Raw genomic sequence first — 15,151 nt, forward strand, 5'->3', positions numbered from 1 at the left:
ATAGCCAAGCCCAGATCTATTCAGATATGGGATTTCTATCAGATATATGGAATGCAACCCAGAGAGGTGAGATAGGACCATTTAGTCTTGTTCTTGATCTTTCCTAAAAGCCTAGTTGCTTTCCTGGAACTACTTTCCTAAATAAGTAAAGTTACTTTCCTAAAAGTCAATCTTTAGTGTCTTGTTTTTTTAATTTTCATTATTATTTATTAAAGGTAAGATGTTTATTAAGCTATTGGACTATATTAAAGCAATGGGGATAAATAGGAATGCCCTTTAAAGGGTTTACTTCCTTTGACACAAGACAAACTTTGGTTTTTGTTACAATATGGGGAAAGAAACAAGTAATTGCCAGGCTACCATGGGGAGACTTGATACATTAATGGGTTGACCTGGGAATGGAGCAACAAGCTCAGTTAAACTATTGTAGAAAAGAAATGTCAGGCAAAAAAAATAATAAATAATTGCAAAAGAGGAAGTTCAGCTGCATCTCAAATTCTTTACATGAAATATAAGAAAGAATTTCTTGTGAGAATCAGTTTCTATCTTCAATTCTACCTACAGAGTGTCCTGTGTTGTTCTGAGTATGAAATTATTTTTCTTTCAAAATCATTACTTACACGCACTGTATACCCAGAAGGAAATAATTCCCCCATCCCTCTTTCCCCCATTACCTGGTAACTTTTAGTCTACTTTCTGCCTTTGCAAATTTGCTGTTTACTGCCTTTCTAGATTTAGCATCCTGATTTGAGACCCAGGCTCTAGGATAGCTCCATGAAATAAGGTATCTGCAAATGAAGGAACTAGACTGAAAGGTTTTGGAAGTGAAAGAGAGAAGAGGCAGACCAAGAAATCTTCGAGTGAGTGAGTTTATTCCTGCACTCCCGGGCATTACTCATAGAACTCAAGGTAGGGAGTTGTGAGTTCACCGCTGCGACCTGGTGTGGGCAGTTTTTAGGCAAGGGAGTTAGGTGACGTCTAGAAGGGGCAACACATTTTACACAGCTCGAGTCATGGTGACCTTCCCTGTTCCCCCGACCTAACACTAACATTGCTAAATCTTGTGGGGTGGGGAAGCATCAAAAGAGAATGTTCAGCTCATGAAGTGGAAGTTTGCATAGACGTAAAGTACCTGAATAGATTCAACTTATATTTGGCTCCACTCCTTTAAAAGACACTTTAATATTCAAATGACTGGAATGTATGGGGTGAAAATGACAAAATATGCAGGAGGCATTGCACAATGCTGTAAATTAGTGTACTCTTTTAGGAGGGGGTAAATTAACAACATGTATTGAGTAAAATGCCAAATCTTGGACCCAATGAATCTTCATTTTCAGTCCTCTATTCTACAATTCAGAAAATTGTGTCTGAGTCATGATTATAATATGAATATTATTTTTGGCAGAAAAAACTAAATAATCACTCAAATTTTGACATGATAGATTAATAAAGGAAACTTGGTGGCTCAATCTAATGCTTAAATAATGCTTATACATAAAGAAATTGAATTTTTTAAAATGTAAAAACAGTAAATAATAAGAAAAATATTAACCCTAAAAACAATTTGTTACATTTTAATGTATCATATGTTATTATATAAAATTTCATTTAAAATATTAAAATGAAATAAATATAGATAAAAACAGTCCTTTTTCTTTTGGATAGTTGGGTGCTCTATCCTTTATATTTTCATCATGGAATATATAGAAAAAATTAAAACATCCTAAATAATTTTTCTTTAGTAACTTCAAGAAGTAATTGCCGCAGATGAGCTAATGAAACCGACCACCTTATCAATTAACCCGTAACACTGTTAAAGATCAAACAATTTCTGGAGAGTTTGACCACTCCACAGTTGATGAAACTTGATTTATTTATTTGAAGATTAAGACATTATTTCTTGTGTGATCTTGAAACTATTTAATTCAATTTTTTCCAAAGAAGACATGGAAGCAACAGCTCTTGAAGATAATAATTTGGAAATACGTTTTCCAGAGTGTGAAGTGTTCCTAGCACAGATCCTGACAGTCAAACTGCTCGGGGACAGTGGGGATACAGCAGTTGTGGAGAGAGGATGCATGAGACGTTGCCTGCTTTTCCAAATGACTTCTCTCAAGGGTAAGTGTCATTTATCACAGAGCACACTTGCAGAGATGAAACATGATCCCAGGGACACGCTGAAGAGATTATAGGCTTCAGCAGAGAATACGGGGTTTTCTATGAGCAATTTACATGAGCTTCTCGGTCATAGGACAAAGGGGGCAGCCATTGTGTGTGTGTGTGTGTGCGTGCGCACGCAGATGTGAATGTATGCCTGTTCCCAAGTGCATTTATATTCTTATCTCTGCGTGAGTGCTTTCTTGGCTTTAGAACTGCAAGAAATGAATGCCTACACTCCAACAGGTGTACAAATAAATGATGATAAACTTCACTAAAAACCACTATTATTTCTCATGATGTGCCTGTTACATCCAAGTCCATAGGGCAACTTCTTTTATAAATGTTTCCTTTTAAAGGAGTTCATCCTTTGATCAACTCTGCACCAGAGCTGGTCCTTAAGTTTCCTCAAATGAATGAGATGTTTACCCAAAACCCACTTCATCATGTATACCTGTTGGGAGCAAACCAAACTTCAGATTAAGGGGCTGGAACATGAGCTACATTCAATTTACTTTTATTATCTGTTGGAATCATTGAACGTAAGAATTGGTTGTGACTTTAAATATTATACAATAATGACGGCAAATAAATATTGACTAGTATGTCAATTTAAGTTAAATAGGGTAGCAACTGGGATAAAAATTCACATATTAGACCCAATCAATCTTCATTTTCAATCCTCTATTCTAAAACTTGTAAAATTATTTTTGAGTCATGTTTGTGAATTTGCTTAATAATAGCACCAACTGATTGAGTGATTATTGTGCCCCAAACACTGTGCTAAACACATTAGAAATATATTTAATATTCACAATAACACTGTGAGGTAGGTTAGGATTATCCCCATTTTTACGTATGAGGATACCAAAGTTGGGCAATTTGCCCAAAGTCTCATAGCCAAATGAACCATGGAATAGGGATTCAGAACCTAGGGACGTCTCAAATGTTAAGTTACTTCTGGTACTGCCAGGAGTACTAGCCTGAGTGAGGCCATTAGACATTTCCTCTAGTTTGGGTAGAAAGGCAGTTTGCGACTATTCAGCAATTTCAGTTAAGGAGTTATGAGTAGGATTAAATGTGCTAAGTATTGGCCAATGCCTGTCTATTTCTCTGAGTTCAGTTATTTGAACACAAAGGTAAAAAAATGAATTCATATGGCCAATTAGCTCCAAAGCTAGTAGTATAAGCATATTCTGCTTTCTGCAATTGTTTGGGCTTCCTTTTATTGAGGACACAATACAGTAACACATCAAACATACAGTCAGTGTTCTGCTTTTAAATGAAAAAACATTTACATAATATATTTTAAGACCAACGATGAAATGAGTAAGGCTACAGCCGACTCCCAGACAATCATGTTCCTCTCTTTGAGTCTGGGAGAGGAGATATAACACTCAGAAAGGAGAGCTCAACAGAAAGCATCATTTCTTATAGAGTAGGAGGTATGAAATTAATCATTTTCAGGAAAGTAGCAGGGCAATATATTTCTTATATTAGGCATGTAATAATCCACATTACAGGTACTGTACACACACTTCAATGGGCCATTTACTTTCTGATTGTTTATTATAAGGTGCTGTATTAGCATAGAGTAGGGGATTTGAGGAAGAATTGAGAGGCATTTTTTATTTCTACTTTAAGCTGTTAGTTTTACTGCATTTCAGGATGTGAGGATCGTCTTGTAGTCAAATAGAGCTATAAAGACTAAATTGAATTATCCCCATGGAGCAGCTGTTAAATCTCCAGGGAGTGGGCAGGTCCCACACGAAAGGAATGACAGATTGCAATGGGGATGCTGCTTGAATGCAGCCTGCTAGAGAAACTAGTGCAAGATGAGGCAAAGGCTGATGCTTCCTTGAGCCCTGAGTGGCATTTTGAAATTTATGGGTATTACCATACTCTAGCTGCCTGATTTGTTGATTCCTTGCTTCAACTGCTAGATTCTGAACTTCCCAAGACTAAATAGATGGGAGAAAGTCTGTAAACACTGTAAAAGTTCAAAAGTACCATTCCTTCTGAAAACCTTTACTTAGCACCATGGTGACTTTGTGACTTAAAGCAAAGCTGATTTTCTAGCTATACGGTATCTTTGGGGGTAACTTTAAGTGCAGCTATGGGGATAAAGGAGTTTGTACTTTGATAATTAACAGTGCAAGCCGTATCTTCCCATATGAAGATTTTAAAGGTAAAGGATTAGAGACGTAAATATGTACAGGTAGTCATATGACTCCTTAAGCAAGGCGATGGGGAAGCAATTTGAAAGGAAATAAGGCATTTTTTTCGCTTTTAAATTGGAAGGTTAAACTAAGGTTATCTGCTTATAAAGTAAGTAAAGCAATTTCCATGGAATTTTTTCATGTAATATTAGTGGTGAATGGATTCTTTGTGCCTCTTAACGAACAATACTGCCAATTAAAACTTGCAGAATAAAAACAAAGTTTTAGATAATTCGGTAAGTGCTAAGGTAGTTTAAAAACATGAAAACATGCATTAAAATTTTGGCCCATGATTCTCTAAGAATGGGAGATTAAGAAAGGTAGCTCTAAGAAAGCTTACCCATGATCAGAAATTCATGTCTCACCTTGCGTACCATATTCCCCCTTTGTTGTTCGGTTCATTCAGCCACTGTATATATTAGACCTACACATTAAAGACATTTTCTAGCACTTTAATGTAACTGGAGATTTCCTTTAGGAATGTTGTGCAGGGATCTTGGTTATTTATAACTAAGACTCTAGTGCTCACACTTTCCAGCTCTAATTTATAAACAATGGAAACGAGCAATATTTTTGTCTGTTTCTTATGGTTTAAATTGCCCTGCCAAATCTTGTTGGAAAGGCAGGTGATGCCACCATGCCTTTAGCACAAAGGCAGGTGGTGCTGCCATGCCTCTAGAACAATTACAGGTAATCCCTCCATGCTTTTCAGATGCATCAGTGTCCATGGTTTTAGTCTACACTAAACTCCTCTAGTGTATGATCCCAGTGTAAATACCACTGCATTGATGGATTGAACTCAAAGGAACTGAGACATTATGAAATAGTTCTTGGAGATAATATTGGAAAAGGATAAGCATGAGTGTGCTTTACATGATCCAAGACTCAACCTAGAGTCAAGAAAAATGTCATTAGCAAGCCAAGACTTAAGCTAATTGGGATATGCCAAGCTATGCAGAAAGTAAGAAGGTGATATTCAGAGCATTTGGGACAGTTTATATGCTGTGCACACTAACCCACCTGTGGTCTGCTATTCCTTGCTTTACAGGGAGTTTAATAGGCAAATGATATTACTGGGTCTCCTAGAACCAGATTCAAGAACCCACCTAAGCACTACCCAAACTAAAGGAGTCAAAAAGTTACAATGGATATTTTAAAACATTGTCAACATTTCACCCAAGTGCAATTCTCCGCCACCAAAAGCCTGCATTATACCCTGGAATCCAAGGTAAATTTTCAAAAAATGTGATAGGATGGAATCCAGAAACAGGAAATGTTCATCATAAATTATACTTCTCAAGGAAAAAAATAAACATCAAGGTCATTTAAATATAATAATTATTCAGACAATACAATCATTCAATCACACAAAAAATCAGAATTGCCTATTATTGATAGCAAGGGTTATTCCTGCCGTAGGTTTTAAAAAGATGGCAGATTAAAGTATTTCTACTTCTGGGAATTGGAGTAACATACTATTCCTCTAACATCTACTAAGTACAATTAAAAATGATTGGCAGTATATGTAACACAAACAAAACAAGACTCTGAAAGGTGGTCAGAAAAAGGCAGGCCAGCTAAACACTTCAGGACCCAAGGAACAATACAGGACAAACTCCATGCATGTGCTTTTGGTCTGATATATTTTGGACATGTTGCAGAAGAAGCTAATAATTTGGGAATGTCAACAAGTGCAGACAAGAAATATTCTAACAAATACCTATTAACTCCAGCCATAGAATTACCCTAGGAAAGGGCAGACTAGTAAGATGGAAAACTTTTAGATAACTACGATTCTACTTCAAAAAAAAAAAAAAAAAAACATGGAAAAAATTTGTACCCAAAATCTGCCCATGACAGCAAAGGCTGTCCATGACAACAATGGAATCCTAGACTTGCACTCTTTTCAGGTGACAATGAGATATTACCAAACTCTGCCACAGTGGGATTAGACAAAGCCTAGCAGGAAATTGGGACTTGCATCTCCATCAGACAGCAATGATCCCCTTATCTACACCAGTGGTGTCAAAAGGTAGTCTGGACTTCAACCCTCACTTAGCTGCAAGAAGGCTTAGTATAGAATCATGATTTTGAACACTTCTGAGTGATAAGGACACAGTCTATCCTCTGTAACATCAATGGAAGATGTGTGCCAATTTACATTTCTTCCTCTTCAACCAGGGAGGTACCAATCAGGGCTGAGTGGGGTGCTGAAATTCCATGATACTGCACAGAAGTGAAAAAGAGTATCTCCCCCTCAGCTATCGATGGAGGACAAGTGGAGATCTTGGGCATCTACTGCCACCTGGCAGTTGTAAGGTGGCACCCCTTTCCCCTGCCAGAGGTGTGTCACAATAGGCCCATTGAAACAGAGGGCTTAAATAAGATTCGTCAAAATCAACTGAAATATAAGAATTACTAATCCAGAGTCCTATACACAGCAAAGGTATACTTTAGGAATAAAGGAGAAATCAAGACATTTAATTGAAGGAAACTAAGAGAATTTGTCACAAGCAGATCTACTGTAAGAGATAGCTAAAAGAGGTTATCAGAACAAACAGGAAGCAATGAAAAAACAGGAACCTTGGAGCATATAGAAGTAAAAACGAACACATTAAGTAAACATATGTACAAATACAGACTTTCCTTCTTTTCTTGAGTTTTCTAAATTATGTACACTGGTGAAGCAAAAATACAACACTGACTGATGTTTTTTTTTTTAAATTCATGTAAGGGAAGTATTTAAGACAATTATATTTAAATAAGGGAAAATAAAAGTACATGAAGTTCAGTCAATTTTCTAGATTTCACTTAGATTGACAAAATGATGATTCCAGTAGACAGTGATATGTTATGTATATACATAACTGTGATGCCTAAAGCAACCACTAAAAAAAAAAAAAATCTTCAAAGAGAAATACTCCAAAACACTAGGTAAACTAAAATGTGACTCTAAAAAACATTCAAGAACCCACAGAAAGGCAAAAAAAAAAAGAAAGATAAATGAAAAAAACAAAACAAAACAGAAATAAAAACTATCTATACTAGCCAAAAGCTGGAAACAGTCCAGATACCCTTCATTGGGTGAAAACAACCTGTGATACATCTATATTTTAGAATACCACTCAGCAGTACAAATGGATGCAAGAAATGGATACATCTCCAGAGCATTATGCTGAGTGAAAAAAGTCATTCCCCAAAGTCAACATACTGTGTGCTTCCATTAGAAAACATTGTAATGACAAAATTATAGAAAAGGAGAACAGTGTTGTGATTGCCAGAGGTTAAGAAGTGAATGAAGCTGGGAAAGAAGGGAATGTGATTATAAAATGACAATATGAGGGAAGTTAGGGCTGATGGAAGTGTTCTGTAATTTGCCTGTAGTAATGTTAATATATTGGTTGTGATATTGTCCTCTAGCTTTGCAAGCTATTACCGCTGGGGGAAACTGGGTAAAGGACACCAGGGATCACCCTATATTTGAACGTACAATTAATTCAAAATGAGATTTAATTTAATAAAAATAATGGTAGTTTGCATCTGTTTATCTGTATCACCTGTCTAGTAAAAGTACTTCTAAGAATAAGTTGGCAGAGCCAGGTTCATGGGCGCATGCTTCATCCCTAGAAGGAATACAGCTTCTCATCCCCAAATAGGCAGCACAGGTTAAAATGCACAATGAACTCCATTGATTAATTAGAGCCCAAGAATGGTTCAGGTTGCTGTCAGCTTGATTGACTCACCTGTTTTCTCATCTGATTTGGCTTAAGTTGGGATTTCTGAAAGATCCCAAGATGAAAATCTATGATGACAATGACGATGATGATCATTTTTTAGAGAGAAAACAAATTGGAATGCCTTTTTAAGACTATCAAAGTATACACGAATGGACGAACTAGACCCCCATTTGGGAAAACGAGTGTGTACCTTGTTCTTACCATTGGAATGAGGGGAAAATGGAGGTTTAAGACATATGGAAAACTACTAAGAGTCTAAATATTATACGCAAATGAGTTTCAGGAAAGAGAAGTCAAGTATACGTTAAATAGTACATAATATATATTTACCTGATGTAAGATATGTTTCAGGACATTTTCTTTTCTTTTCCTTGCTAAGAAAAACATTTGTATGTTACCTTTGCTCAAAGGAATGCAAATTACTTAAACTTTAAATCATCCTAAAGGTTATCAGTTGACCAGCTAATTTTATTTTTGGAGCACTCCAGGTTTTGAATATAAGGGAAAATTCAAAAGAAGGCAAAAGTACCTACAATGCATTTCCTTTGTGGGCAGTTCTTAAGTATTAATCTGGGTGCACTAAACATGGTCTTAGCCAGAGCCCCAGCATCTCCTGGAAGGAAAGCACTCAGGCCTAACAACAGGTGATCTTACCACTGGCTAAGGCTGATGGCACAGAGCTGGATGCCTGACCCAAGGGTGGCCAATTTTAGGACTAACCAACCATGTATGACATGACCTTGAATGAAAATTTATGCCAATTGTATCCTCTCTCAGGAACTGAACCTGGAAATGTGCAAGAAAAGTAACTAGACCGTAACTGGAGCAAAGGAACAAAGAAAGAAAAGAGAAAAACCACAACAGCTGAGAAATGCTGAAGTGTAAGATGACCTGATGTTGTAAGGAAACCCAAATTAAGAGAGGACACGGCAAAGGGAGGGAAAGCCAATGAAAAGACAGAGAATAATGGGAGAGACAAGGAATGGTCAGACCCGAGGGAAAATGTGCCAACGGGGACTTGCCCCCTCTTTGCTGTGGTTGCCAAAGCTGCTCTTAACTTGGACCACCCTCCAGTCCTACTTTCCAGGACTGGCCCTCTGTTCTTGAAGTTTCTTTATTGTCCCACAGCTGTACATACACTCACCACCCCTCCCATCCATTCTGAACTGGCCTGAATGCGTCCTTGTCATTCAAAGGATAACTAGCTCAAAGTTGAATTTATTTTGTTTAGTGCTGCCTCAAGACTGGGAGTTGGACTTTCAAGTGTAATATAATGGAAAGGAGTCATCATCAACTGATCAATGATCAGTGGTCATTATTGTCATTATCATCATCATCATCATCATCATTGTCACTATCATCATCATCGGTCATTATCATCATCATCATCATCGTCACTATCATCATCATCATCTAGAAGAAAGAAAAGGAAACTTTTCAATGCAATTCATGTCTAAATATTTTTGTGTTTTTTGTTGTTGCTCTGAAGTAAGATGAATAATATATAATAGGTCATCCTTAAAATCCTACAGGATGTAGAATGAACATATATTCTCTCACAAAATCCAATATAGGTAGATCTCAAGGAATCTTGATTAAGGTTAAGTGAGATTATGTTAAGAAAAAGAAAAAAGAAGGAAGGAAGGGAGGTAGGAAGGGAGAAAGGTAAAGGAAGCAATAAAGAAAAGGAAGGGGCATCACTATATTGCAGATATGAAATATTTAAAGCTCTGAAAGAGAATGCCCACATAGAAAAGTGTAAGCTAGTTTGATTATTATTTTGATACAGATACTGAAGATTATTTTAGCAAAATTATATATTAAAATTGCATCTGATATACATTTTTACACTATAATATACCATGTTATGTAAATATATGTGTGTGTGTGTGTGTGTTCTAATATGCGGAGAGAGAGCAAGAGAGAGATTTTTGCATGCTAGCCACCCTGGAATATAAATATCTAAGAGTAGCAATTGCTGTGAGTTCAGAAGAGGGAGACGTTTCCATGGATACAGTTTGTCCAACTTTGTCAGGTGCTAAACCCTGGGAGGGGTGCTGCAGAAATACAGTGATGTGACTTGAAGGTGTTTGGGAAGACTTCATTAAAAAAGTTATTTTAGTCAGATTTTCATCCTGGTTTTGAGAAAGATGATGAAGACATTGAATAGATATCAGACAGGAGGAGGAGAATGTATGAAAGCATGTTAGATCTCTTCTATTGAAGATAACAGAAAATACGCTTGGAAAGGTGGATGAAGTGAAATTGCAGAAGTCATAGTAGGTAATTTAGGAAACCAAGTAGGAGAGGCTAGAGGAATTTCTGAATCTGTGACTAACTCCAGGGAGGCTAGCTAAGATTTCTTAGAATAGACCAACTCTAGGCTTAAAACACAGTTCAGGATCAGCTTCTCGGAGGAAACTTATTAATGCATTTGTTATCAAAAAGAAAAGAGACAAATGCAAATATAATTTATATAATACTGAGTGAACAGCAAGGGTATTGAGAAAGAAAGTCAAGGCAGTAGTTTGCTCTCCCATGCCGCAATAATGTGATATATTGTAAAGAAAATAGTGCATGGGTAGCAGTCTCACTTCTTATTACAAAGGAATTAAAAGTAGTCTTCCCACTAGGATAAAAAGAAAATATTTTCCCCAGGTATTCATGCTGTCCTATAAAGCTTTATAGGATAGATTTGGCTACTATGTATGTTGATACCAATAAATCCAATGCCCTGCATACAGTGAGTCTTGATGAATGATTCTTAAATATGTTCATATCAACACGAATGTTCATTCATAAATCCAGAGTGAAGTGTACACTTAAGTGTCCTATCACCCATCATCCAGGGATTCCCAAAGCAGCACACTTATTCATCACATATTCCACAAGTATTTATCAAGTGCTTACTATGTGCAAGGTAATGCCCCAGGTTCTGTGAACACAATGGTGAAAAAGAACACACAGTCCCTCATGAAACTCATAGTCTATTGGGAGAGACAAATATTAATTAATGAGAAAATCAGTTAATTTGTCAGCATGATAGATGCTACAAAAGGAGTCTCAAAAACACCAGGAGTTTAACCTTTCCTGGTTGAAAATGGAAAAATATGTAAATCCCAAGCTATAGCATTAATAGAACGTACAGTTTTCTTGTTGCATTTTTCAGTGATATGCACTGAATAAATCCATATTAAGTCACGGTGAACTGCACACACTAACCACAGTTGACACAGGAAACATAGTGGACCATTCTGGATACGTCTAATATGTCTGTTTCTCTTAACAACTGTTCTCTCTGATCCAGTCCCTCCCACCCTCCAGGTTCCCCACAGAGACTGAGGGTAACTGGATGGTCATATTGTAAACCAATCATGCAGAGCTATGGGGAAAGCAGGACTTGCTCCACAGGAGTAGAAAGCATCAAGCTCAGAAATACGGGTTGACTTACCACGGTATAGATCTGATGCTTCCGTCTCTTAGCCAGGTCAATTATGTTTACTCCATTATAGTAAAGGTTTTCGATACATCCATGGAAGTTTTTCTTTATAAAGGTCCCAGGTTTGCCTGGTACTGGAATTCCTCCAAAACTAAGCTTTATGGGGGGGAAAAAATAAAAATCTTCTCTTAGTTATAGGCCCTGAAGGAACAGGAAAGGAAAATAAACAAGCATATTTCAGTAGATTCAGTTGTATGCATGAGCCAAATGGCTAAAATAATTATAGATGCCACTTGATTACACATTTAAAAGGATACTGATTAGACCACATAAAAATAACTATAATTGCTTGCTTTGTAGGGGCTTATTTTACAAAACCATTTTTATTTCCTTTCTGAACCTTCTTAATACTAAATAAAATGATAACATACGGAAGGATATAAAAGAGAAAAGAAAATCAATGCCTTTATATTTATCTCTTACCAAAACATCTTGGCGACTACAGCCAAACTAAAGGCAAAAGACAATCAAAAGGGACCTCTCTCTACAGAGAGACCTCGTTAAAAAGGTTTCATTGTAATGAGAAAGTCTTATGCACAAGGGCATTCCCAAATCATTATTTATAAAGATGAAAAATAGGAAATAACCTAAATGTCCAATGAGGTTTTCGTAAAGCAGATAATCAAGAATCAATATGATGGAATGGAATCTTACTTAGTAGTCAACAATGAGGCTTATTAAATGTTCATGATAAAATGGGAAATGACTGTAATGATTGAAAAATGCAAGAGTTCCAATTGGGTGTCAAGTATGGTAGCAATAAAAAGTAGGTTTCTCTGTCATCCTCCATTTCTAAATGATTTAATTAATGCTTTACTTCACTCAGTTTTGATTTTTATTTTAAAAAATGTATTTGTTGTACAGCAATATTTGAAAAAGAGGGAGAGAGGGAAAATATCCTTCTTTTTAAAAAGTATGCGATGTGGACTTGAAGGAAACACTGAACTATTAATGGCCGTAGTCTCTGGACACGATATGAGATGCCAGTTTTCTTTACAGTATTTTATACATCAGTGCAAATTATTATTATTTTTTATACTGTATGGCAGGGTCACATTTCATTATTTTTCCATTTGAGTATCCCATTATTGCAGCACCATTTGTCGAATTTTTTTTGTTTCTTTGTTTTTTGTTTGTTTATTTTGTTTGTTTGTTTTGTGGAAAGTGTATGGACTGGAAATCAAACCTGGGTCTCCCATATGGCAGGCAAGAATTCTACCACTGAACAGTGGAAATTATTTTTTAATGGAAATAGTGTAAAAAAGGCCAACCTGCCCTGATGTGAATAGTCTTTCCGTTATATTAGAAACACAGGGATGTTTCCATGTTGTGATGATCACACCCCGATTTAATGAAGAAGTCTTTTTTTTCTTTTCCAGTGTTTTAAAATGTTGCCTTCAACAGATACTTAAATTATAAAAATCCTTGGCTGTGGTTCAGGAGAATGTGTTGACCCAACCAGAATATCTTCTCCTTATTTGAATAACTACTGGTATATCAATGCTTGCTTACAGATGTCTATTTTTTTCCACAAGTTCTAAAATCTTTTAAAATAAATTCTTAGTATACAATAGTAAGTGATAAGACATTAGCCCTGCTGCCCTCTTTTCTTTATCACTGCTATACTATTTAAAGATATTTATTTGATATTCTTGCCCATTTTATTTTAAAATTTAATTTCAGAATTATTTTACTTATTTTGAGCAACAATGTGTTGTTTCTAGTTAACATATTTACTTAGAGAAGAATGGATAGTTTTGCCAAATTTCTTTTTTCTATCAAAGAACCTAGAATATTTTGCTCTCTGGTTATTTCTGGGAGGTTAGAACTTAATAGGTGAGAGAGGGTGCGGCGGGAGGAGCCAAAGTAGATTTTAGAAATCACGGAAATGATGATTCTGCCCTGACACCCATAGTATAAGTGCTTCAAACCTATTAGAGTTGCTTTGAGCTCAGCATAGCCCCAGCCCAACATGGCTGGAGTCAGAGAGTAAACACTATTTACACAATAGTTGCAGAGTTTAAGGGTCCGAGGGCTGCTTCACAAGGACCAGTTACTTCTAGGTAGTGAATGGATGGGCTGAGGCTCTGAGTAGATGTGCAAAGGGCTAGTAGCAGGATTTGGAAGGTCGGGAGTGTCCGTTGATAGAAACTCACAGCCCGAAGCCAAGGCAGGAGCCATGGAAAGCAGCAGGAGAAGTTGACATCTGATCCCCCAAGTCCAAAAACCTCATGGGAAAGAGCGTATGGCTTTCAGAGTGAGAACAACACCGGCACAAGATGTGCTTCCCTGATGCACGACAATGTCCCAGCCAGCTTGCTAGCGATCCACACAGGGAAAGAGAAAGAAGGAGGGGGAAAGGAGACCTCAGAATAACCGAATATTCATACAACAGTAAGTTAAGTTTTCAAAAGGCATTAACAAGGCTATCACTCAATATCAAGGTTAGATTTTATAGCCATCAGCAGAAATGGGGGCTAATGAGCAAATTGAATTCAAAATTACATTTCTGCACATTTGAGTGGGAATGTAAATTTAAACCTGCTCTTCATTTTTAAATTTCCCAGGATTTGAGGTTATAATTGTACTATTGAATTATAGATTTAGTTCATTAAGTTAGCGTGGAAAGTTGACGTTTTTCTTTTTCCCAAAAATACTAGTGATTTTTCTAAATATATCACGGACATTCATAGACTCTACTTAACATATACCTCTTAATTACATATAAATAATTACGCACCTCAGATCATCTACATTCATCTTTTTTTGCCTGCTTTATTGAAATGTTAATGATAAAAAAATAAATAAAATTGTGCTCAAACTGTGTTTCTGTAAATTTTCCCCAGCTCAGAATGTTTCATATTTCACCCTTGCCCTCCAAGGATCCTGGAACCATCTATACAGGTCACAGCTAGGCACGTTCTGGGTCAGCCAAATTACTGTAGTTATTATTTGCAAAAATTGAATATTGATCAATCTCAAGCCATCCTCCTGCTTTTTGCAGTTGATGTGTAATTGTTTCCCTCCCAGGTTCCCAACCTTGGCTTTTCTCTTTGAACTCTGGCAAGATAACTGGAAAACCAATAGCTGCTTCCTTGGGCCAGCCCCAAGACTGCTGCATCTTGGAGCTACTGCACAGGTAGCTCAATTCAGGAGAGCTTTATCCAACATTGTTTTGAGTTATGCATTTGATGATTTGTTTTATCATTGTAGTTATTATTTATTTACTTAATTCTCAAACACATACTCCCTTTTCCTCCTCGTGTAATTGATATTTCATTTAATATACACATTTATTTATTATCAATTTGTTTTTAATTAGGGATCCCAATGACAGATATTTTACAGAGGGCTTCATCTTTCCATAGTTTTACTTCCAACGATAAGAAGTATTCTCCCTTTGCTTTCCTTTTGTATAAATTTAATTGGTATATCGGCGCATCATTGTTTATATTCTCAATCTTTCTTTTTTTTAGTTTTTCAGTTATTTCTGCCCAAAATATGATTCTTATAGACTGCATATGGCTAGAATTTAT

At 36.5% G+C, this 15,151-nt stretch overlaps 1 protein-coding gene across 5 annotated transcripts in view; it reads right to left on the reverse strand.

Annotated features, from left to right (window-relative positions):
* Positions 1-15,151, reverse strand: part of CNTNAP5 (contactin associated protein family member 5) — an 818,968-nt gene that overhangs the window by 397,290 nt on the left and 406,527 nt on the right. For all 5 annotated transcript variants that reach the window (XM_077153509.1, XM_077153505.1, XM_077153506.1 and 2 more), the window contains one exon: positions 11,568-11,711. In XM_077153509.1, coding sequence (XP_077009624.1) covers positions 11,568-11,711 — 144 coding nt within the window. The remainder of the gene's footprint in view (positions 1-11,567; positions 11,712-15,151) is intronic.

This window comes from Tamandua tetradactyla, chromosome 3, assembly GCF_023851605.1.
Source record: "Tamandua tetradactyla isolate mTamTet1 chromosome 3, mTamTet1.pri, whole genome shotgun sequence".
In the NCBI taxonomy this organism is placed as follows: domain Eukaryota; kingdom Metazoa; phylum Chordata; class Mammalia; order Pilosa; family Myrmecophagidae; genus Tamandua; species Tamandua tetradactyla.